Source organism: Tachysurus vachellii, chromosome 1, assembly GCF_030014155.1.
Source record: "Tachysurus vachellii isolate PV-2020 chromosome 1, HZAU_Pvac_v1, whole genome shotgun sequence".
Taxonomy (NCBI): domain Eukaryota; kingdom Metazoa; phylum Chordata; class Actinopteri; order Siluriformes; family Bagridae; genus Tachysurus; species Tachysurus vachellii.
Genome location: NC_083460.1, coordinates 15,802,704 through 15,827,440, shown reverse-complemented (window position 1 = coordinate 15,827,440; position 24,737 = coordinate 15,802,704). Strand labels below are relative to the sequence as shown.

General features: G+C 37.1%; 1 protein-coding gene across 14 annotated transcripts in view; it reads left to right on the top strand.

The window, feature by feature from the left end:
- Window positions 1–24,737, top strand: part of LOC132848546 (muscleblind-like protein 1) — a 121,451-nt gene that overhangs the window by 28,549 nt on the left and 68,165 nt on the right. For 13 of the 14 annotated variants that reach the window (XM_060874386.1, XM_060874360.1, XM_060874445.1 and 10 more), the window contains exon 2: window positions 8,782–9,697. The exons of the other annotated variant lie outside the window; for it this stretch is intronic. In XM_060874386.1, the coding sequence (XP_060730369.1) occupies window positions 9,524–9,697 (174 nt within the window). In that variant the 5' untranslated portion in view covers window positions 8,782–9,523. The remainder of the gene's footprint in view (window positions 1–8,781; window positions 9,698–24,737) is intronic. 14 annotated transcript variants of the gene reach the window in all.

Here is a 24,737-nt window from a genome sequence, read left to right as displayed (position 1 = left end):
AATCTATGATTAAAGCATCTACGGGGAAATATGCTTTTGTTTATATCCTGAAGGAATGATTAAAGAACAAGCTCAAGTTCTCCAGCTTGTTCTGTTCAGCATGAAATGAGTCCTCCCAGTTTCTTAACGTTCCAAAAAAAAAAACAACCGGTAATAAAACATAAAGCTGTAGATCATCAATGAGAGGAGAGTCGGATTGAGGTAAAACGCAACCGTACAGTAGTTGAGGTTTTCTTGTGATAATTATTTGGACCAGATGGTTTCTTTTTTGATGAGCTGCATTTGGGTTTGTTTGCATTCCAAAGGTCAGTCGTTGTGGCTGGAACAGCAGCTTGGCTTTCGCTTGCCTAAGAGTCATTTGAGGTGAAAAGATGGTGGCAGTGCTGTCTCCTCCCTCCCTCACTTTCTCTTTCTCTCTCTCTCTCTCTCTCTCTCTCTCTCTCTCTCTCTCTCTCTCTCTCTCTCTCTCTCTCTCTCTCTCTCATTTATTTTCTCTCCCTCCCTTTTATGACATTCTTTCTTTTTGCGTTTGTAAAAACATCTTTCTTTCTCACAATCTCTCTGGTTTGGTTGACGACGTGTTAAACGTGGTGTAAAATGCCAGGCGGAGGTCTGGGAGCTTCATAAATGCATTTATTTGGCTTTTTCTTTTTGTGTGTGTATGTGGGATTGAAGGAGAATGTAGAGAGAACATGTAGTAAAAGGGGGCAGATGGAGTCATTTTCCACCGCCACACTTCAGCCTGTTTACTCATACATGCCGTGTTATTCTGGGATAATCCTGACATCGGATTCAAATTGCAGCTATTAGTGTTAAGTAATAAATTCAAATGTGCACGTACATCCTAGTAGGTGGTACATCTGCTCTTAGCATGAGGTTAGAGGAAGGCTGTAAGTGCAAACCATATATTAATACTCGGTATGCACTTTATTAGAGCAAATCCAAGAATCATAATCCAGGTCAAATCTCCAGCAGGTGTTTCACCGCAGCAGAACTACAACACTGAACACAATCAGGCAACGAACCAGTGACATGACAGGGGTGGAGCTTTATAAATAAACATGAGCGCATGGTGTTCATCACCATGGGAACCATGTGCCAAAGAGGGAAACCGTGTGTGGATCTTCTGGTCAGTCAGATTTCAGGAATGCTGCAGTGTTATGAGATCATAAAGATATATTTCTGATATGCACTGAATCCACACACTGAATTAGGAACTGTGTAACCAGCTGCAGAAATCTAACATGCTAAAACAATACAACACAGGGTTTACTTATAAAGGCCAATGACCCGAATCGAGTCAGATGTCAGATGTTTACTACGGTTTAAATTTGGGTTTAATTCTCTCCATCCTTCCTAAAGAATGCAACTTGAATCCGAGGTGAAACGGACCATGTGATTTGCACATTATCAGCCTTCAACAAATGAAACCAGATGCCAGCTGACTGTGTGTGTGTGTGTGTGTGTGTGTATTGAAGGGTCTCATGACTGTTCTTCAAAACACCCTGAAGTTAACAGTGTTTATGGTGTGTGTGTGTGTGTGTGTGTGTGTGTGTGTGTATTGGGGGTCTCATGACTGTTCTTCAAAACACCCTGAAGTTAACAATTTAGGTTTGTGTGTTTGTGAGTGTGTTTGTGTGTGTGTGTGTGTGTGTGTGTGTGTGTGTGTCAAAAGACGTCATTTTATTGGTAGCTTTCCTACACAGGAATCTCAGATTGCTCTGAATTGACATTTCACTCCAGTTCTTTCGCTCCTTATCATAAACACAATATAAAATCTACTCTTAAGTGGAAAAGTGTGCAAATTTGTGGATCAATTTGTAGATCTCAGTTCACAGACAGACCTGCAGATGTGTTTAACAAGGTAAATAAAGCGCTCAAGCGAACAAGCGAGTGAGTGAACTGACGTGTGATACTGTTTTCATGTCATCTGCATGTATTACTCATTCCCATGCACAGACGGGACGAGGTGTTAGAAAATCTCGACGCCTTTAGCCATACGGAATGATCTCATTCATAATTCATTAGCGTTCGGACTCTTTATTGATGACCTGTTAAATTCGAGCATTTTATTAATTTGCCTTTTTTTTCTCCCTGGTTCTTATTAATGTTTCTTGTCAACACTATAATTTTGTTGCTTCTCAGCTAGGGTTTGGGAAATATCCGCTCCGAATCGTAATGGCTTTCAGCACTGTCCAGTCGTTGATTAAGTTTCATCGTCATCGTCATCATCATCATTCAGCTGACTGATCTAATTACAGAACTTGCACACCGTGACTCATATTCTACTGCGTTAGTTTCAGACAGTATTCAGGATTTTCTGTCATGCAACGTTCTGCCTTTCAGCACAGCTTAACCTCGATCTCATTAAAATCAATTCATTGAAGTGCTTAATCTTGATCGGAAATTTTCGTCTGATCAGAAAGTGTAAAGTCTGTGACAAGTTTGGTTCAGTTCCAATACTCAAATGAACTGATGGTAAATAAAAAAAAAAATCCTAGATTGGTATGAAGTTAAAACGTTCAAGTTATCCTGACGGAATGAACGAGTCAGAATTTAATTAATTTCTATGGTTTTTATAACCTGGTGTAAAATTCCTCTCTTTCTGGATCTTTCCTTCATGTGTCATTCTATCTTTCTCTTCTGCCATATTTCTGTCTTTCACAGTTTTTATTGTATTTCTCTCTATATATCTCTATATCTTTCTCACTAAAATGTTAATCTCTCTTTCTATTTGTATCTCTCTCTCTCTCTCTCTCTCTCTCTCTCTCTCTCTCTCTCTCTCTATTTTTTATTATTATTATTATTATTATTATTATTATTATTATTATTATTATTATTATTATTATTATGGGGGCACGGTGGCTTAGTGGTTAGCACGTTCGCCTCACACCTCCAGGGTTGAGGGTTTGATTCCCACCTCCGCCTTGTGTGTGTGGAGTTTGCATGTTCTCCCCGTGCCTCGGGGGTTTCCTCCGGGTACTCCGGTTTCCTCCCCCGGTCCAAAGACATGCATGGTAGGTTGATTGGCATCTCTGGAAAATTGTCCGTAGTGTGTGATTGCGTGAGTGAATGAGAGTGTGTGCCCTGAGATGGGTTGACACTCCGTCCAGAGTGTATCCTGCCTTGATGCCCGATGACGCCTGAGATAGGCACAGGCTAACCCGAGGTAGTTCAGATAAACGGTAGAAAACAAGATGAGATGAGATTATTATTATTATTTTGCCTCATGAATCCATATGAATGATGTTACTCATACTTAAGATTTTTAATGTAATAAAAAGTTTAAAATAATTTAAAAATTAAAAATAAATTCTCTCTCGCTCTCTCTCATCTTCTACCGCTTATCCGAACTACCTCTCAGGCATCATCGGGCATCAAGGCAGGATACACCCTGGACGGAGTGCCAACCCATCGCAGGGCACACACACACACTCTCATTCACTCACGCAATCACACAATATGGACAATTTTTCCAGAGATGCCAATCAACCTACCATGCATGTCTTTGGACCGGGGGAGGAAACCGGAGTACCCGGAGGAAACCCCCGAGGCACAGGGAGAACATGCAAACTCCACACACACAAGGCGGAGGCGGGAATTGAACACCCAACCCTGAGGTGTGAGGCAAACATGCTATCCACTAAGCCACCGTGCCCCCATTATTATTATTATTATTATTATTATTATTATTATTATTATTATTATTATTATTATTATTATTATTATTATTATTCCTCTTGAAACCATGTGAGTGATGTTACTTATATTTAGTATTTTTAATGTAATAAAAAATATTACATGTTTTTAATAACTATTAATATTCTAATAATTTAAAAATGAAAATAAATTCTCTCTCTCTCTCTCTCTCTCTCTCTCTCTCTCTCTCTCTCTCCATTTGTATCTTCCTCTGCCTGTCCCTTCCTCTGTCTGTAAACATAGAAAAAAACTCATCGTTTTCATCGAATCGCAGGATGTTTTGCTCCGTTTCAGCTAAGATTCCTAGCTAACGGTTTTAAACACAGGAGATGTGTCGTGTTACCTTGTGTGCACACAGTATTCTTCTGTTTACGTCTTAAAATCTCTACGTCAGATTTCTCGTTTTCTTCTTGTAAACACTCGTTTTAGATCGATTTTGAATTAGCAAAGCATTAATCATTCATTTGTATTAAAAGAATAGCCCCGCTTCATAACACAGATTGTTATTAGCTGTTTTTCACTTCAGGGTGATAACAGTTTCTAACTTAATGTCAGATTGCATCACATCCCCTCTTTGTCACTGATGATTTTTCTTAAACAGCATGTTTCCAGGTGTTTTTACTTAACACTCGGGTTGCTATGCAAATCAGGACCTGGTGTCATAACTGATTTCTCCAGTCCAAACATCAGACTGTGTGAATGCACCGCTCCATTCAGTTAAACCAGGCAAATGACAGAGTTACTGTGCATTGAGTTTAATGGTCTGGAAAAATCCTTACAAGAAAATCTCACCTGCGGCAAAAGTCGATGCTGTTGAGTGAAGCGATACCCACGATACACACCTCATGTCATAACACAGGTTTGCTGACAAAAATGACATAATTATTATCTCTATGTGGTTATAATGATGTCATCACTGACTGCTGAGGTCTTTAAATGTATGGGTATTCCACACACACACACACACACACACACACACACACACACACACACACACACACAGTGTAATGTAATGCTTTTTTACCTGCACACACACACATACAGTACATAGAGTAATGTAAAGCTTTTTCACCTGCCCACACACACACACACCCGCACACACACACACACACACGCACACACACATAAAGTAATGTAAAGCTTTTTCACCTGCACACACACACACACACACACACACACACACTCACCTTTCTGTGTAAATAAAACTACATTTTATTTTCACATGCATGTAATGACAATGCATGTAATGAGTCTATATTATGTAGTGTGTTGTGTGAAGTTATATGTGTGGTACAGTAAAGGGGGATGTTTGTGGGTTTCTGTTAGATAAGTGTCTTATTGCCTCCCAGCATATCTGCATCTGCGTGTGTGTGCATGTGTGTGTGGGTGTGTGCGCTCACATTTGTGTGTGCAATGTGTGTGCAAGTGTGTGTGCATTTGTGTGTGTGTGCACACGCGTGTGTTTATATGTTTGTGTGTGTTTGTGTGTTCTTGTGTTTGTGTGTGTGTGTATGTTCATATGTGTGCGTGTGCGTGTTCATATGTGTGCGTGTATGTGTGTGTTCATATGTTTGTGTGTGTGTGTGTGTGTGTTCATGTGTGTGTGTGTGTGTGTGTGCACATGTGTAAACCGAGGCTGCAGCATGCAGGTGAAAGAGTGAAACAGTGCAGGCCTCAGCATGTGAGAAAGAGAGTCAGGAGAGCAGGAGATTCTCCTCTGTAGACTGTCTGTCTATTTGTTTCTGTCTTTCCCACTGTCTCTCTCCTCTCTCCGCATTTGTCTCTCTCCCTTGTTTCTCTCTTTGTTTCTGTATCTTTCTGTCTCTCTTCCCCATTATCTCTCTCTCTCTCTCTCTCTCTCTCTCTCTCTCTCTCTCTCTTTCTCTTTCTCTCACTGTATATATATATATATATATATATATATATATATATAGTCACCGTATGTAAATGAGACCCTTCTTATGAGCACCACACACTGTTCCATGCTCCTCTTCACTCATAGAAAATGAGGAAGAGTTAAAGGAGGCAGTGCAGAGACAAATGGCCTGTTTCATATTTAATGTGCTGCTAATGGAATTAGCTGTGGGCATCACGAGGCTGGTGCTGCGGGGACATGTTCACCAGAACAGAGCTTCCTCCACAGGGCGGGGCAGGGCTGGGTGGGGCAGAAGGCTGCGGGGAAACAAGGGTCAGTATGCAGGGGAATATTCCAGCTCAGGGGACAGGCTGTGACATATTTACACCGTCTGTTAAAACAATGAAGTATTTTTACCTAGCCTCATTTTACTCCTACTCACAGTCTAAATGGAGCACTGTGGTTCTGTATCTCTCTCTCTCTCTCTCTCTCTCTCTCTCTCTCTCTCACACACACACACACACACACACACACACACGCACATTTTATTTCTAATTGTGTTTCTTTTTAGAAAAGTAGTTGCTTTTCAAGGCCACACCCTCATTCAAAGCTTCTTGTCTCTTTAAACAATAATAACTAAACGTTTCTATTCGTTTAATTTCCCCTCGTTTTCTAGTTTATCGGTTTACACAAGTTTAGGATCTGCTACTGATTTTAGCAGTTAGACCTGTACTCTGAATAACGTACCGAATTAGCTACACACCTTAGCAAGTAATGGAGCAATCGCAATACCTGTGTAATCTTTATCCATCTTTCATTTGACTGGAAACATCGAAAAAAGAAAAAAAAGTAAAATAACTTTTCATTTAGTTTTATTCAACTTATGAACTCCAGAGTTCCTCAACCTCGACATCATCGCTCGAGTTCATAGTTAGATTCAAACAGATATCTGTGTGGAAAGCTTTTTATCCAACATGACCGAATATGCTAGCTGCCTAGCTATAACGCATATCTGTCAAAACAACTAGCATAGAAAAAATGAACAACGATGAAGACCTAATAAATTGCGTTACATTCAAAAATTAAAAAAAAAAAAACATTTGCTTTTAGAATCTACTACGAAGCTGGACCAAAGTGCTGCTGTAAGTCAAAATGGTATCTTTTTTTCATTCGAAGTCCTGCTTAACTTCCAGGAAAATGCTCTGGTAATATTACAACAAAGAATAACCAAAAAGAACAGATGAGCCACCCTGTAGTCCTGTGTGTTTCTCAACTATTATTGTGAATATTTCAGTGATAAATTAGCGTTAGCATATAGTTTTATTGCAGAGATCAGTAAAACGTCACCTTCTTCTTTAGAGCTGTAGGTATTTTCGGTAAAAAATGATAAGATACAAATAATAAGCTAGCAAATTATCAATTGTAAGCTAGAAAATTAGCAAGAACTTGCCAACTGTTCACCTGCTCCGTATCAAACACATATCCGAGCACAGACACCTGTTAGCCTGTTAGCTACAAGACAAAAAATATAAACGATTTGTAAACATACTGTTTGGCTAACGTAACAGTTTTTGTGTAGAAACGATCCAGCGACAGAGAATTATGGGATAGCTTAACCCCAGAGGGCAGGTGATTTCTGTAGAGTTACTCAAACCCAACTGTCCTCTGACTGGAACACACTGTAAATCTCTCTCTCTTTTTGCAGCTTGTCTTCGTTAGGATCTGTTCATTTCTTTGTCTTTCCTTCTAAAGCTGCATTAAGCTCTATTTACATGGCGAGGTGGGGAAATTTATGCTAATTACTGAGTATCGTCAATATTTTTGTCCAATCCGAATCTCTCATCGTTGCATACAGCCCAGTATTTTATTTTGCTGCTCATTATAGATAGATAGATAGATAGATAGATAGATAGATAGATAGATAGATAGATAGATAGATAGATAGATAGAAGTTTAAAGATTCCCTAGCACATGCGTTGCTTACGTAGATATTGTGCAATATTTAAAGTTTGAAGTTAACCGTTCTTTCTTTCTTTCTTTCTTTCTTTCTTTCTTTCTTTCTTTCTTTTTTCCTATTCTACTTTCTTTCTTTCTTTCTCAATATGACCCTGAAATTCTCTCTATCTATCTGTACCCTCCCTGTTCGCTCTTTTTGACAATCCCTAAGTCCTCTTTTTTTCATTCACTCTGTATCATAGATAGATAGATAGATAGATAGATAGATAGATAGATAGATAGATAGATAGATAGATTTTCTAAAATTCAAAGTCTAAAATGATCCTTTCTTTCTTTCTTTCTTTCTTTCTTTCTTTCTTTCTTTCTTTCTTTCTTTCTTTCTTTCTTTCTTTCTTTCTTTCTCACTATGACCCTATGACCACTCTACCTATCTCTACCCTCCCTGTTCATTCTTTTTGCCAATCCATACATCCTCTCATTTTTCTTCACTCTGCATCACTTCATCCCACCCCCCACCCCCCCTCTCTCTTGCTATGAACTCTAAATGTGACCTCTTTCACTACATCTCCTTTTCTCTCTTCATCTCCATCTTTCATCTCTTAAGGTGTGTGAGGGTTGCGTTCCTTTGCACCTGGTCCTGAACACAGTCACAGCCCTGAGCTTTCAGCTTGTAGCTTCAGTGTTATATTTCAGACATTTTTTTAATTTTATTTTATTTTCTCCTTCTTTTATTCTCTAGGCAATATTTAGCAGCGTCAGGAAGAACGTGATACGTTTTGAACTATAGTTTTATCTTTTTAAGAGATAAAAGAGAAATGAAATAGTATTGAAGGTAGGATTTATGTTCCAACAGCAAGCTACTTTGGAACGATCTGGAAATGTACGAGAAGCAATACTTTTATTTATTTTTTATTCTACCACATGCTATCGGATAGGCTTTGCAAAACGTTCTGATGTAATTACAATTTCATTTGTGTTTGGTCACATATTTGCATATAAAGCATTGAAAGTATTCATTGTGGCATGGATATTTTTGAAAATGTTCACAATTCGAAACCCTTCATCAGCGAGTAGATGCCTGTGAGAGAAACACCGGCACTCTGACCTGCGCCTGTTCTCGCTCTGGCATCTGCTTTTTAGCCAAATTCACCACTCGCTGTAAGAGACACGCTGCTCCGTTTGATTTCTCCACTTCAGAACCGAGGCTGTTGATTGAGGCCTAAGTGTGTGTGTGTTAGAGCTAAGCGTTAACTCTCTCCTCTCCCCCGCAGGTTGCTACTGACAGACGTGCCTTTGACATCCGCTGCTGCTTGGACCACTTGAAAGAGCAACTCGCGCCTCCCCCACCCCCTTTTTCCCGCTTCTGCCACCTGCTTCAGCGCCAAGTGACGTCCGCAGTCCTGGACGAGAACGGCCTCTGCTACGCACCTGGTCGTCACAGCAACACTCTATGCCCCCCTGCAAGTGCCCCCATGTTGCTTCTTGAGTCTGTGTCATAAGGACGTTTCCAGGCGTGTATGTGTGTTAGTGTGTGTGTGGGGGATACGCGTGGGTGTGTGTGAGTGTGTGTGTGTGTGTGTGTGTGTGTAAATGAGTGAGTGACTGCACGAGTGTGGGCGAGAGGTGACTACTACTGCCTCTTTCCACACCATCACCAACTCTCCCCCTCTGCCCCCGCAACCACACGTAATCAATAATGAGTTTCACCATCCGTCTGGCTTGGCAGCGCAGCTGAGGAGAAACTGAGTGACACTGAGACAACGAGGAGACAGAGAGAGACGGAGGCCTCCACACACAGAGGCTTCAATAAACTAAAAGGTCACAACAATGGGCCTCTGAGATTTGATTTCTGAGTGCCTATAAACAAAAAAGGCAAACCACGTCTCAAATCTCGTTTCCCTTTTGTTTCAAGTGCACAAACGAAACCGGACAAAAAGAAGCTCCCTCTTCTTCACCTCCGACATATCGTCTGGATTTTTTTTATTTTTTTAAATTCTTTGCTTTCAAGCCAAAATGGCGGTTAATGTGACGCCCATCCGGGACACGAAATGGCTGACGCTGGAGGTGTGTCGCGAGTTCCAGCGAGGCACGTGCTCCCGACCCGACTCTGAATGTAAGTTCGCCCATCCGGCCAAAAGCTGCCAGGTGGAGAATGGGAGAGTCATCGCCTGCTTCGACTCCCTCAAAGTGAGTATTGACTCTACAGCCGACTTCTGTTCTTCTTAACACCTCTTTTAGGGACTTATTTAGAGAAATGTATACAACCTGCTCCATTCAACGCTCAGGCCACTTTCACATGACAAGCTTCATTGCGTCAGTATCTGTCTACCTTAGAGCTGAAAGTGACTCATATCATTAGTATGAACATATCTGTTCTTAACCCTTTTCAGTTGGTATAAACAAATAAATTACTTTAGCACCATAAATCTAAAATGACTCTTTTTTTCTAAAATTAATTTTTTAAAACATCACATTTTTCCTCTGGACGAGTAGTGGTTCTTTATCAGAGAATATTCCGAGTTAAAGAATCATTTTATGAGTCAATTGAAGAATCAATTAACAACAATCATTTTACAAACCAACAATTACAGTATTCATTTATTAAAGAATGACACATTGTGTTTATAGAAATTGGTGTTGACTTATCAGACATTTTCAGTGTAAATATATGAATTATTTTAGCATTTTAGCAAGTCTGATCTAAAATGATTCAGGAGTCTGTTGGCTTTCCGTGAGAGACATGTTTTTTTTTTACCTCTGTAGGTAACCTTACACTGTATTTTATTGGTTAGAGATAACACTTTCAAATTACAGCTGTTATGAACAAACACTTGGGGCATCTCAATGATCAGAAATGGGTTTAAAATCAGCATCTTCTTTGAAAACAGAACCACTTGTGTGGAAAAAATGTTTTTGTTTTTTTGGAAATGTTTTTAATGGAGAAATTACCCCTCGTAGATCAGAGAGAAACGGACAAACTTATCCAATACTTAAGCTTTGTGTGTATTCTTTCTTATGAGCCTCATATTAACCACTATTGAAGCATGAGACATGACAAAGTCATTCAATGCTGAAGGTGCAAATTCCAATTTTTGGCCTAAGTAGAAAAGGTTACAGATATAAACAGTCGTCCCTTTACCAGGCTCTCTTCCCCCCTCTTCTTCTGTTAGTTAATTAGGAAAATATTTCACTTCTGGAAAAAAAAAAGGTTAAACACATCTATGCATTAGATTGATTTAAATTTAGCATCACAAACAACAAAACACTTTATATTGGTACAGTCAACAAGTGAATGCTCTAGAGTCCCAACACAATTTGCTCTGGATATTGACTAGCTTTTAATGTTTTTGGAGATATTGCTCTCTTTTTTATCTTTTGCATCGTATTTTTTGAAGAAAGGTAATGAAAAAATGTCGTTTGATGGCTTTAAATCGAATTGTATTATCTGTAATCGTTTGCAACTGTATATGTATTTATAACTCTGGTATGACATTTGCAATACATTTGCATAATGAAATGCAAAGAGAAATGAAAAAAATGCATTGAGAAATGCAAGATCAACTCACCATAGATGGTCTTCAGACAACAAACAGTATGAAAGGTCTAATTGCAATAGATCAGATTATTGTGTTCCCACAGTCCAGACCCATGAACTCATATTTACATTCATGGCATTTAACAGACGTCCTTATCCAGTACGACTTGCATTTTATTTCCTTTTATAAAACTGAGGATTAAGGGACTTGCTCAACAGCCAGGCAGTGGCAGCTTGGTGGACCTAGGATTCAAATTCACAACCTTCCAAATGGTAGTCTAAAACCGTATCCACTAGGCTTTACTCACAGTTTGAAGTCTTTCTTGCTTGTGTATAAGATTTAGACAGAGTTTGTTTATGTTCATGAAGATGATGCCGTTTCCACTGAATATGACAGAAATTAAAACAGATCTGATTGGTTCCTGGTTGCTGAACCATTCACAGAATCTAAGTTTGAGCAGTGCTAAAGGGTGTTAAAGGGATATTCTGCCGGAACTACTGATGTTGTTGTCTTTCACTGTGTGGTGATTCTTATTGCTCAGTCCTCTGAGATGTGTAAAGTAAAAGTTGGGGTTTTCTCCTCTCTAATAGCAAACTGTGATTGGGTTGGAGTATTGATCGTTTCAACCATAAGAAAGCGCTCTCTGTGTCTAGAAAAGCAGCATTAAAGACCTCTCTATCTCTCTATTGCGCTCTCTCTCTCTCTCTCTCTCTCTCTCTCTCTCTCTCTCTCACACACACACACACACTCCCTATACAGTATATTTCCTTATATAAAAATACTTACTTTTACTTTCAAATGAAAAATTTCGTCTTATGGGATATCGCAATGAAAGTGCATCATGAATCATGCACTTTCTAGAAGGTAGCCTTTTAGCACTAATGAATTATTCAGTCGTAATCTATTGATATTTCGATATTGCATAACCCATTGTTTGAGATGATGGGAACTGTTTTTGTTTTGTTTTTGTTTTTTTCACCTAGGCCAATCGTTCATATTACACCTGACATTGAAATGAATACCTGTTACGGTACCAACTATGTATAGTATGGAATGCGTTTAGGATTAACATGGCTATCTGCTTAAAATAAGAAATAGTTCAAAATACAGAAAGAAAAAAAGAATCACGACTTGGAAAATGAGGCTCGGGATTTAGAGTCACGATGCTGAATGCATGCTTTGTAATCAAACAGCAAGTGAACAGGTGCACTAACAACAAACCAATGACAGGACGGAGGTTGAGACAAAAAATTACAAAAATAAAACAATGCATCCCAAATAACCTACTATACACTATAGACTTACATACAGTATGTACTCTAGTGTCTAGTGTATGAATGTCATAATGGTCTTCATGTATAGTCTCGAATGGAACACTAGCCATGACGATTTCCCAGACGATGGTGAAGGATGTCCAGTTCACAAACCGCAGAATACGCTGAATTTAAAAAAAAAATGTTAAAAAATAAAGCACAAAATGTGGCTGATTTAAAAGCAATTTTTAAAACGTCTTGTCCACCACAGTGTTGTCGGCCATCTTGAAAATATTATCTCATCCAGCGTCAATGCCTGGTAGCCCCGCCCCTTTTCTTCTGCATTGTATCCGCTGGTATCTCCATTTAAAAACATTTCTGGTTGTAACTTGTGCCGTTAAGTCAATTTGCTATGAATCTGTTTATAACAAAACGTTTATAAACCCAAACAGAACTAAAGTACAGTTTGCAGTAGCATTAACTGAACATTACTTTTGAAATTTTCAGAAACCATATTTCATAAGTCTGACATAACCATGTAATAAATATGTCATATACCGGGTCATGTTTCCATTAACGGTTGTTTTCTAGTCTGCCAGTGTAATGGAAAGCCCATTAGGACAGCTCTTTATTACATTAATAATGAACTTCTGCTTGGGGAATTGAATTTACCTCTTCGAGGAACTCACTTATTTTCTGGTTATTGACCATGCTGATAATAAATAGTAGTGGAGTTTAGCAAAAATAAAAAAATGAGTTTGTATGGAAACAACTCATTGTCATGTCTCAGGAGATGAGCAGTCAGCTTGTAATTACTAGAGATGAGCTGGATACTCTGAAACGAGTATCCGGTACGGATAAAGCACTTCTGCCAAGTACGAGTATTATACAAGTAATACGAGTCAATATCTGTGCTCGGATTGAATGAAAATCATCATTGGGTAGCTGATTGTGTCAGCGTTCTGTGATAGGCTAGTCACAGCGCCCCTCCCCTACACACATACAGATGTATTGTGTTGCTGTGTCTCGCTCTGCTCACTCACAGTCACACACAGAACAGCTCTCTGTCTCTCCCTCAGTCACTCGGGTTCGCGGGTCTTTTCCGTTAACGTTTAAGGTTTCTTCAGCTTTTTACTTCGGGTTGTAACGTTAATAATACGTACTTACTAACCAGTAGAGTTCTGGTAAACGTGGGTTCGTTCAGACGTGGTGCTTGCTTGGTAGAATGCGACTCGCATTGCGTCTCTGCCTGTCGGAGATTTTTTTTCTTTTTTAAACCTTCAGCTGTCTCTAACCAGTAACCAGACACTGAGTGTCTGACACGTTTTTGCTGTATTTCATAAAAAAATAAAGGTAGTAAGCTAGTGTTATAAATATTACAAATTAATTAAGCTACATAACACACACTCTCTCTCTCGCTCTCCCTCTTACTCTCTCACACACACACACACACACACACACACACACACACACACACACACCTGGTGTGGAAATAAAAAAATAAAAAAACAAAAACAAAAAAAATCACAGTGATCATAAAAAAATTAAAAGTTAAAAAAGAAAGTTATGTTGTTCATTACATTTTACTTCATAATTGCACTGCATTGTTTTGTTTTCATTGTTGCAAAACTTGTTCTGTAATATAGTTCGTTTGCTATCGTGATCAAAACCATTGATCTGAAGCTCAATCCTGATACTGTCCTGTAAATATTTTTCTAATCAGCAATAAATATAACAATTTCTGATCAACCCATATCAATTGCATGCTTAAAATAACATACTGGTTAACGCCCCGCCCATTTCAAGACAAATCCCGCTTACTTCCGGGTTAGGCCCCGCCCACTCCGAGTACAGATACAGATACAGATAATTCATATGGTTAACAGATACAGATACAGATACAGATAATGCTGTACTCGCTCATCCCTAGTAATTACTGCCATTTTCAACATGACGTTAGTATGCCATTAGTGTGACATGATACAACAATGCATTAGGACTTATGAATGTCAGCTGACCGTATAAACATTTAACAAATGTTAGCAAACTCACAAGCTGTCCTAATGGGCCTGACAAATTATGACACATTTATAAAATGTTTGTCAGTCTAATGAATCAGGGTTCATATGACACGGCCTACATGCAGGAAACAGGATGAAATTAATTGTGGGAAATGATGTTAATGCATGATTTTTAAATTGTCCTTGAGGTTTTATTTAGACATGTAGGGCTCATGGGAATTGCCCTAAATTGAGATGTGAACATCTGCATGTCATCTAGCGTCAGGGAAATTTTTAATTATATACATTGAGATAGAAATTGGATTAAAGGGAAGAAGAGATGTTTCTTAAAATGGCCTTTCGTTTATTGATTGTAGACTCTGAGAAACTGAAGGTTCTTGACCAGACCTGCTGTGTGCAAGTTTATATCTGTGCTGTTGATCCAAATGACAAACAAAAAGACTAATGTTGTAAATGAATCATAAAGCAGAAGTGGTCGTATTTGACTTCACTACACACAGTTCTTTTAGAAAAAGAAAGAAAGCAATTCAGTTCAGTTTAACCCTCTGAAGTCTGAGGTTATTTTTAGGGCCTGGAGAAGTTTTGTCATACCCTGAAATTTGTGCTTTTTTCAGTTGCTTATAAAGATATAAATGGCCATCGTCTCAAAACAGATTTACAGAACATAAACAATATAGTACAAAAAGTTGAAGATTAATATTAGACAATATTATACAAATTGTTTGTATTTATCCCCAATGAACAAACCTGAGGTGACTGTGGTGAGGAAAAACTCCCTTAGATGGAAGAGGGAGAAACCTTGAGATGAACCAGACTCAAAAGTGAACCTCATCCTCATTTTGTGCTTATAAACTGTTATAAACACCAGAAAGTGTTATTATGAATAATGTCCTTTCTACAGTCAGATACAGTCTGACAATTGTGTAGTGATTAGGAGGTCGTTGTCCTCAAACACCACATGGAGTTGGAATTCTTTCTTTAAATGTCTGAAATGTTCATGAAGTGGAATCCAACTGGAGCTGGAACATCTATACTGTAGATGCCTCAGGATCCTCACAGGGTTGGTCTCTTCTCACTGAAGGTCTGAAATCTTCATGACACTGAACACAACCGGAGCTGGTTCAATCTCTGGATGCCTCGGGATGGGAAGAAAAAGAGAAGCAAGTGGAGAGTAATTAGTGTATCAGCTGTTTATAATATTAACCAGCACTAGATAATAATGTGCATGTGATCAGATCTACAGGATCACACAGTTATAGGATGTATTATGTGTATGTCCTGGTAAAGTCATATGTCTTTAATCTACATTTAAACTGGGAGAGTGTGTCTGAGCCCCGAACACTGTCAGGAAGCAGGTTCCATAGAAACAGCCACCTATCATAAATAATTAACCTGAAAAAATACCTAATGATACAGTTTTCTGTATTTAGATCATCTATTAAAAACGGAGTTATTTAAAATACACATAACGACATGTAATGAAATGCTTTTAAACTGCCTGTGTGTCACAAAAGTAGAGTAAAAATAATTACAATTAAAATAGAAATAGAATTAACAGCTCAAGCAAAATAAAAAAAAAAAAAAAGAAAATACAGGAAAAAAAATGTTTTTATATGTTTTTAAATGTATTATATGATTTTACCAAAATTTATTAAAGTTTATTCCTCGAAAAACATAATATTTATTGTTAATTATTAAAAGAAAATTAAAAGACGCCATAGCTTTTTCTAAACTTCCTGAAAAGCCTTATGCTTTTATTTGTACTCGACGTGTTGAGACAATTTTGAAATGAAATATATTCAACATAATTTATAAACATGAACAATAGATACGTACCTACGTAGCTGAATATTCAAACGAGGGGGGACACTTTTTTTTTTCTAAAAGCTTGAAGGTGGAATTATGAGTATGATACACACAAAGTAAAAGACTACAATGATTAGACTTTAATATTTTTTTTAATGAGATAAAACAAGATAAAAGTTAACATGGCTAAATAATGATATGTTCCAATGTAATACTCAGGCTTTAATAAGGAGTTAATGGCTATAAATCAGACCGGCTGATGAGGTGATGTTTTGTTTTGTTTTGTTTTGTTTTCCAAAAGCTTCGCTTTACTATTTTGTCTGAGATTGTGACGAGACAAAAACAAAGGAGACACTTGCTTTAAAATTGAATCAAGGAGACAAAACTTACCCGTCTGTCTGTAAACATCTGTATTTATCCCTTTGATTTTTTTAAAAACATGTTTAAATAACAGTGCACACATGACCCCAGAGAGGGTTAAACCAAATGAAAGATCATTTCAAGCCCAAAACATCTCACACCCTGTAGATAGTCTCTCAATACCTCCAGCTAAATAATTTACATACCTGCAAGCATTGTTTATAAAACTAGCAGCTGAAATATGGTCATTTTTTTCCCGTAGAAACACGCTGCTGTGGATGAACCCTTGGTTTAATCATTTTATTTGAAGCAACATGAAAAGCTTGAGCAAGCCATACTTTCATTACTTATTATGTAGTTTTGTTAGCATCATAGCTCAGACATGTAGCTAACATCTTGTCTGAGTGACTAAATTCTAGGCAAAACTTTTTTCTATGTTTTCTTTTTCTTTTTTCACTGAACTTGTCCCTTTAAACCTATTTATGGTACTCGTATTTGATGGACTCTGCTTCAGAGAAGGTCGAATAATTTTAGTAAATTTAGTGAGCTAGAAAACTCTGCTGCAGTGGAGCTGTATGTGAAATAATATAAATGTGATTAAGAAGATTTTGTGCTATATCACTTTAAGGCCTGGATTGTGCTGAAGGGAAGAACACTGTGTTAGTCAGGTTAAAGGGCCAGCTTGATCACACACACACACACACACACACACACACACACACACACACACACACACACACAGCTTGGCTTTTCCCTGCCAGTTTCTCTGCCCAGTTTCAGACAGAATGGCTGCTGGAATCATTTACACCTTTAACAGAGGTGAAAAAAAAGAAAGAGAGAGAGGGAACAAAAAAAGAAAAACTTCTTACTACGTGGCACAACATTGCACTCCGACTGGGTTTGTCACCAGAAAAAAGGATGGGAAGCACAAAAAATTTCCTTGAGCAAATCAGATCCAAGTTCTTCATTGAATGCTTCACTTTCAGTTAGTCAGATTACTTCCAGGAAAAAGCCAGACACAAAACAGAAAATTATGCATGAGGAAGGAACAAAGGCCACCTTTCCACTCGATTGGCTAAAACATTTTATCTAAAGAGACTTACAGATATGCCAGAGAATCCGTTTATACTGTTGAAACGTTTTCATGTTTTTACAGTACATTTGAGTTCACAAGTTTCAGAGCTATGAATATTGTTGTTACAGTAGATCTATGCTTAAAATCTTATTCTTTAAAATCAGATGCCTAAAACTTTATAACTGTCACAAATTCTCTTCAATTACAATCAAAGGCAAAGATAAATTAAAAATAAATTAAATTCTTTTATTTACTTTTTTGTTAGTGTGTAGAGTATTGTACGTGGAGTTCATGTAGTATAGGAAAAACTAAGCTAAATATATGTTAGAAAGAAAGAAAGCAAGAAAGAAAGAAAGCAAGAAAGAAAGAAAAAAGAAAGAAAGAAAGAATTTCAATTAAAATATTTGTCTATTTATTATTTATTATTAAATAAAATATTTTTTGTCACACATAACACTGCTAAAAAGTATTTCAAATTATATTTTGGCTAAATAAAATCATTGTAGATTTTAAGGGAATATTAACTAAAAGAAATCAGAAAATATTCTATTATAACGAATTAAATTAGATTGTAATTGTGATTAATTCTAAATTTTTCAAAAATTAATTAATAAAACTAATAATTAAAATTTTTTTATGTAAAATTCGATACAAAATGGATACCAATAAATGTTGGTAACAAAGTAATAACAAAATATTGATATAAAATAATAAAATAAAATACAAATAAAAAAATCAAATAATAATCAGAAAGTAATCTAAAAATTATAAAACAATCTAAAAATTATAAAAAAATAATAGAAAATAATATACATTAATAATTAAAAAAATATATTTATTAATTAAAAAAAGAAATCATATTATCAATAGCTCAATAAAGCTATAACCGAAAATCGTGTTTTGAATAAAAAGTTGGTAAAAAATGGTGAAATCAAAATTGCACAGTCTAATATATATGTACATTTCCATCTAATGTCTACACACACACTGACACACAGTCACACGCACAACATTCACACACGGTCACAGTCTGCACCAAACCCATCCCGTACCTCTAACACATACAAACATTTCATACATCAAGACAACACACAAACCAGATTGTTTTAACGTAAACTGCATACAGGTTCCCTCGAGATGTTTGTCTGTTTGAAGTCAAAAGGTCTGGACAGTTTAGTCATGTGTGCAAACACTTTTCTCCAGCACAGTGAGTGTGAGTGTGTGGGATGTGGCATTGAACATACATGAGTTGCATGGTGAGAGAAGCTCAGACACTGAGACTCTGCCAGCAGCGGATGGAAAGGTAAAATAAAGCAAACAAAGAATAAATAAGAGGCATTATTATGTTCACCAAACCCCATAAAGACAAAAATAATCACATTCTGGGAAACACATAGCTCTGATTAGGCTGCTAACGTTGATTTTTTTTCAGTAAAAGATTTCACTATGTGTGTTTTTTTTTTTAGTTTTTTTATCGATCCACACTTACAACCTAGTTTATCAAGTCTGCCAAAAAATAGAAAGAAAAAAACAACACTGGCAATAACAAATGCTCCGTTTTATTGCTCTGAGTTGTTATTTACTGAATAGTCATGCTAAATTTATTGCTGCTTTGCCAGAATGGAGTGATATCATTGCAATATTTGACGCCAAAAGGCGCCTTGTGTGATATGTATGATGTTAAAATACACAGAAAGGCGGCGTGAAATCGATGAGGATGAAACGTTCTTACGATGATTGTTTATAGCTCGATGAGGCTTTACCTCAAAGTCAAAAACCATTTGACTATTGAATGGATCTAGTGGGTTTTCAGAGAAAAGTCTATTAGTGGGCAAAGCACATAAAAAAACAGGGTGCAGGATTTGGGAGAAGTGGGGGGTGGAGCTAATATTGCAGTTCAGGAGTCAAGACAGTTTGAAAGAAAGAAAGAAAGAAAGAAAGAAAGAAAGAAAGAAAGAAAGAAAGAAAGAAAGAAAGAAAGAAAGAAAGAAAGAAAGAAAGAAAAATTAATGTAGTTCATTCTAATATATTTAAGTTTATTTACTAAATAAAATGAGTTCTATTCCTTTGTAATGATTCTCTTTTAAGAAAATTATCTTGTATCTTCTATGAAGACATAAATGTTAAAAATAATGAAAATTATTTAACTGTTTAAATTTAGCTAAATTAAATTACTATTGTGGATTTGAATAAATAAATTAAATAAAAAATAAATAAAAGTAAAAATTGTTAAAATGTCAAATTATTATTCTTTTTTTTTATTATTGATATAGAACTGCATACAGTACCAATCGGTTCAATACCAATAAATGTTAATGTTAAAGATAATAAAATAAAATTATTTAAACTATCCAAGAAAAGCCAAAATCTTATTAAAAAAAAACAAATCAGTTTAATATATCTAAATACACAAAGTTGCATCTAATCATGTCTACACACACACACACACACACACATTATACAAGTTACATGCTTTCTTTTTTAAGAAATCAATTTAATGATATAACGATTTATAACAACCATTAAATGTAAACATAAATACATAAATTCAGATGATAAGCTCTATGACATTTCTCTCGATTAGGATTTTTTTCTGTAAGAACATAGCACCATGCATCAGTAGCGTAATGGCAAAGGAGGACATGAGGGAAGACCATGTGTTGTTAAAATGAACCCTGATTTTAAAAAAAAAGCAGCTGGCCATGACAGTGTGTCATATATTGGCCATTTTAATGGACATGATTGCTTTTCAAAGCAGATGGGAGGGTTGTGTTTGGCAGCAGAGCTCATATAATTGAGCTGTCGGTCGAAGACTTGTGTGAAGAGAAAATTGCCCTGTACTCCAGAGGTTGCTGCTGATTACAGTGACAGTTGTTTTAAGGCTTTGCTCCATTGCTTCACTCGTTTTTAGCTGTTTTTTGTACTTTGCTATCTTATGGCATTCCGTTATTTTTTTTTGTTGTTATAACAAATAATACACCTCTCATAATACACATGTTTGCTAATTGCTAAAGTTTCAAAACAGGAATTTTTATACGAACTGTGAAAGAAGTTTGGAAATTCATGAACTTGATTTTAAAAAGGAAGAGAAGAACCGTTAATTCTCCGCATGATCCGATCCCCTGATATCGTGAAATGTTACGTAGCATTAGCTGTAAAATTTGACCTAGGTTAAAAGGGACCTAGCATAAAAAAAACAGCTAATTAAGAACAACTTGATTAATATAATTATATAAATATCAGATTAACTGATTACTGATAACAATTCTGCTTTCAGTTTATTAACGTTTTTGTTTTAGTGACTATTTTCTAAACTAAAGAGTTTACCATTGTATTTCTCGTAATTCATTCATTCATCTTCTACCGCTTATCCGAATTACCTCGGGTCACGGGGAGCCTGTGCCTATCTCAGGCGTCATCGGGCATCAAGGCAGGATACACCCTGGATGGAGTGCCAACCCATCGCAGGGCTCTCACACACACACACTCTCATTCACTCACGCAATCACACACTACGGACAATTTTCCAGAGATGCCAATCAACCTACCATGCATGTCTTTGGCCCGGGAGAGGAAACCGGAGTACCTGGAGGAAAACCCCGAGGCACGGGGAGAACATGCAAACTCCACACACACAAGGTGGAGGCGGGAATCGAACCCCGACCCTGGAGGTGTGAGGCGAACGTGCCAACCACTAAGTCAAATTAAATTAATTTAAATTAAAAATCATTCAGTTGCCTAAAAACTGTGTTTTGATGCAGGTAACTCACGAATAAAAAATGTTTTATTTAATATTATAATATCTAAATACACAAGGTTTCATTTGGTCTAACCTAATCTAACCTAATCTAATTCAATCTAATCTGTGTCCACAAACCTGAACCAAAAACGGATGCTTCAAATTTGTAATTTGTTCTATTCCAGCATAATTTCAATTTAACACCGGTGTCTTTTAACTTTATTTGAATGAAACACTAAAGTTGCACCACCATTTTATTAGGTTTACACATAACTATCCTGCTGTGCTTTCAATCCATTTGAAAAATCCTTTTCCAGGTTTTGGTATTATATTGTGTTAGCTCCGCCCCAGCCATCGCTTTAGTGGCATATTTCAATCAGTAAATGGAAAATTAAGATGTACGCATGAACAAATAATAACGACAACAGTATTTCAAGGCCACGGGGCCTAATGGTGCTAAAGGCATTGCCATGAATTGTATAACTCAAGCTCATGACTATTTAAATATTTTAAATATTTGGCAGGAACCATATTAGAGTCGTATTGAGTGTTTGCGTACAGTATTGTACAATACAGTATTGTACGCTATTCACAATACCAGTGACACCAGTATGCTGTTACATCTCCATAGCAACTTAAACTAGTTTCAACTAGTTTGTGACCTCATTTTAAAATACAATATTTACCATGCTGTTAGTGCTCCATCATCATGAAAAAGATCTTGTGTCGCGTAATTTGTATCATATCACCATCTGCGTTTATGTGTAATGAATTTTGCCAGAAAAAATAAAAACAGTCTCTTCATCATCATCATCATGACTACACTGAAACTCACCACGGTAGACAGGCTCCACTTTTTTTTCCCATATGCTCGCAGCCGTGCCAGGAGCGTCGGCGTGAAAACGGGAGTGTCGGTGTCTTTTTGCCTGTTGTGGTGTCTTTGCCCTTGTTCAGGTGTGAGAGACACAAAGAAAAAGACGGAGAGCTTGCTGCCATCCTCCCGAACACGTCCTCTCACGTGTCTTTCTCTCCCGAGCACAACCCATATCAAGCTCTTCGAAGTACACTAGAGATTGTCTTCAGCTTGGAGCAGATAGATCGAGGAAGAAATAAATGCAGCAGGCTTTGTTTCAAACAGTCAATACTGACAGAGGAAGATGGAAAGGCAATAAAGAAATAAGAAGAGGATGCTAGGACATATAGAGGACAAAGCATGAAGTTTAATGGTGGAGCAAAAAAAAAAAAAAATGAGCAAATTGGATCAAAGCTGCACTTGAAGGGACGGTCGATGTTTAACACCCAGTTTCAGTCTTGTACATCAGTCAGAGAGAAAGGAGGCCAGGCATGAGAGATCAGAGTAGATTAGCTCACGCCAAATCAACACAACGGACATCGCTGTGGACTTCGGTGGCGTAGAATAAAGGAAAAGGTATCGATCCTGTATGCTACATGTTTTATGTTTCATCAGGACTATGGAGGATTGTTCTATCAGCTTTTCTCACTAACCCAGACACTGAGTTTCTCTTTTCTGGTTCTTCATGCATACTCACATACATACAGTACACACACACACATTCACACGTATACAGTACACACACACACATTCACACGCATACAAATCAGCAGCAGAGACAAGGGGTCACGGCTCACAAAGAGCTAGTACAGTGCATCTATTTTTCCTTTTTACTACAGTACCACACACAAACACACACACACACATTTCCGTTTCACAAAGCATATCTGTACATCTTTTCATCTCTTTATCTCTGATTTATCTTGGCATTATAGGTTTGGATGTCAGGATGAGTGCCGAAATTATATCCATTAAAGTAAATTGAATATTTATAAATAAATAAACAGACATAAAAATATTTCACACACTGGGCAGCAACTGGAATAGTATCGTGTATCAGTCATGCAAAAAACACTTTACATTCAGTCCAAGCTATTTCGAGCCAGATAGAGCTGTATAACTAATTATAACTAAAGTATAACTAAACTCTAATTAATATGAAAGAATTAACTGGTTAGTTTTCCTGATAATGCTAAAGCTAGATAAGGAATAACATGAAAATATTCCAACTCTAAATCAGAGTGTGATGCTATATCTAGCTAGTAAAGAAGAACAGCAGAACAGAAGAACAGAAGTTCATCTTGAGGTTCCTCTTTGGCTTTGTAAAGTGGATCTGAGACCCGCTCTTCCACATGATTAAACATGAACTTGGATTAATAGTTAATGAACAAGTTGAATCAGGCATAATAAATTAGGCAATGGAGTGAACTCTGCGAGCTTAACGAGTGCCTTGTTTGTTTTGAGCATTAACTTATTTAAAGAGCACAGGAACAAGTTATTTAGCCAAGTGGAAAAACAGATCAACTGTATTGATGCTGACCAGATGCCTGATAGCAGTAATGTAATGTAACTTTCTGGAGAAATCCAGGAAATTGCTACCTCATTCATTAACTCACTAAGAATAACGGACTAAGAGGGAATGTGCAGGGAGTTACCCCAAACCCCCAACACCCCAACACCCCAAGAGCCATTTTCTCTTACACGCTGTCTTTCCCTTTAAACACAGTCTATCCCAGAACACAATCTGCTCCCTAACATGTTGAATATTGAATATGTACAAAGAATGTTGTCAAACAGCTAGATGTTAGGGGTTACCTAAACCTTAATTTCACCTTAATCTAAACTTTACCTAAAGAATACCATCACCTTAACATCAACTATAAGTTATATAACTATCTTAATAACTTCAGCTGAAATTAGAATTAAAACTCGAAATATAGGACATACAAATGAACTACATCGAACTTAAGCCCAAGCTTGGGGCTTGTTTTCAGTTTTATAAATGCTACATTGTCAGAGCTTCATATCTACATGGATCTCTCTCTCTCTCTCTCTCTCTCTCTCTCTCTCTCTCTCTCTCTCTCTCTCTCTCTCTCTCTGTATATAAAGCATGCCCTGTATCAACACACATTCAGAATATACCCTATTTATTATAGCGGGACACTGAAGGGACAGATGTCTGGATCCTGAAATGGAAATCGGTCTTACTATATAAACTGCTGCAAATGTTACCTTTATTCGTTTGCCCTAGAAACGTCTGAGGGGTTTTTCTAAATCGCCATGCATTTAAAAGACACGCAGTGCTAGGTATAAAAAAAGGATGTGATGTATAGAGAGAAGAAAACGTGATGGATGCAGAGAAGAAAATGTGTTGTATAAAGAGAAGAAAACGTGTTATATAAAGAGAAGAAAACGTTGCATAAAGAAAAGAAAATGTGATGCATACAAAGAAGAAAACGTGACGTACACAGAGGAGAAAACGTGATGTATAAAGAAGAGAAAACTTCTTGGCTCAGTCCAAAACAGGGAAAGAGTGGAAATTAAATGAGAAATTTAAGAACTGGAGGACGGCTGGGCTTTGATA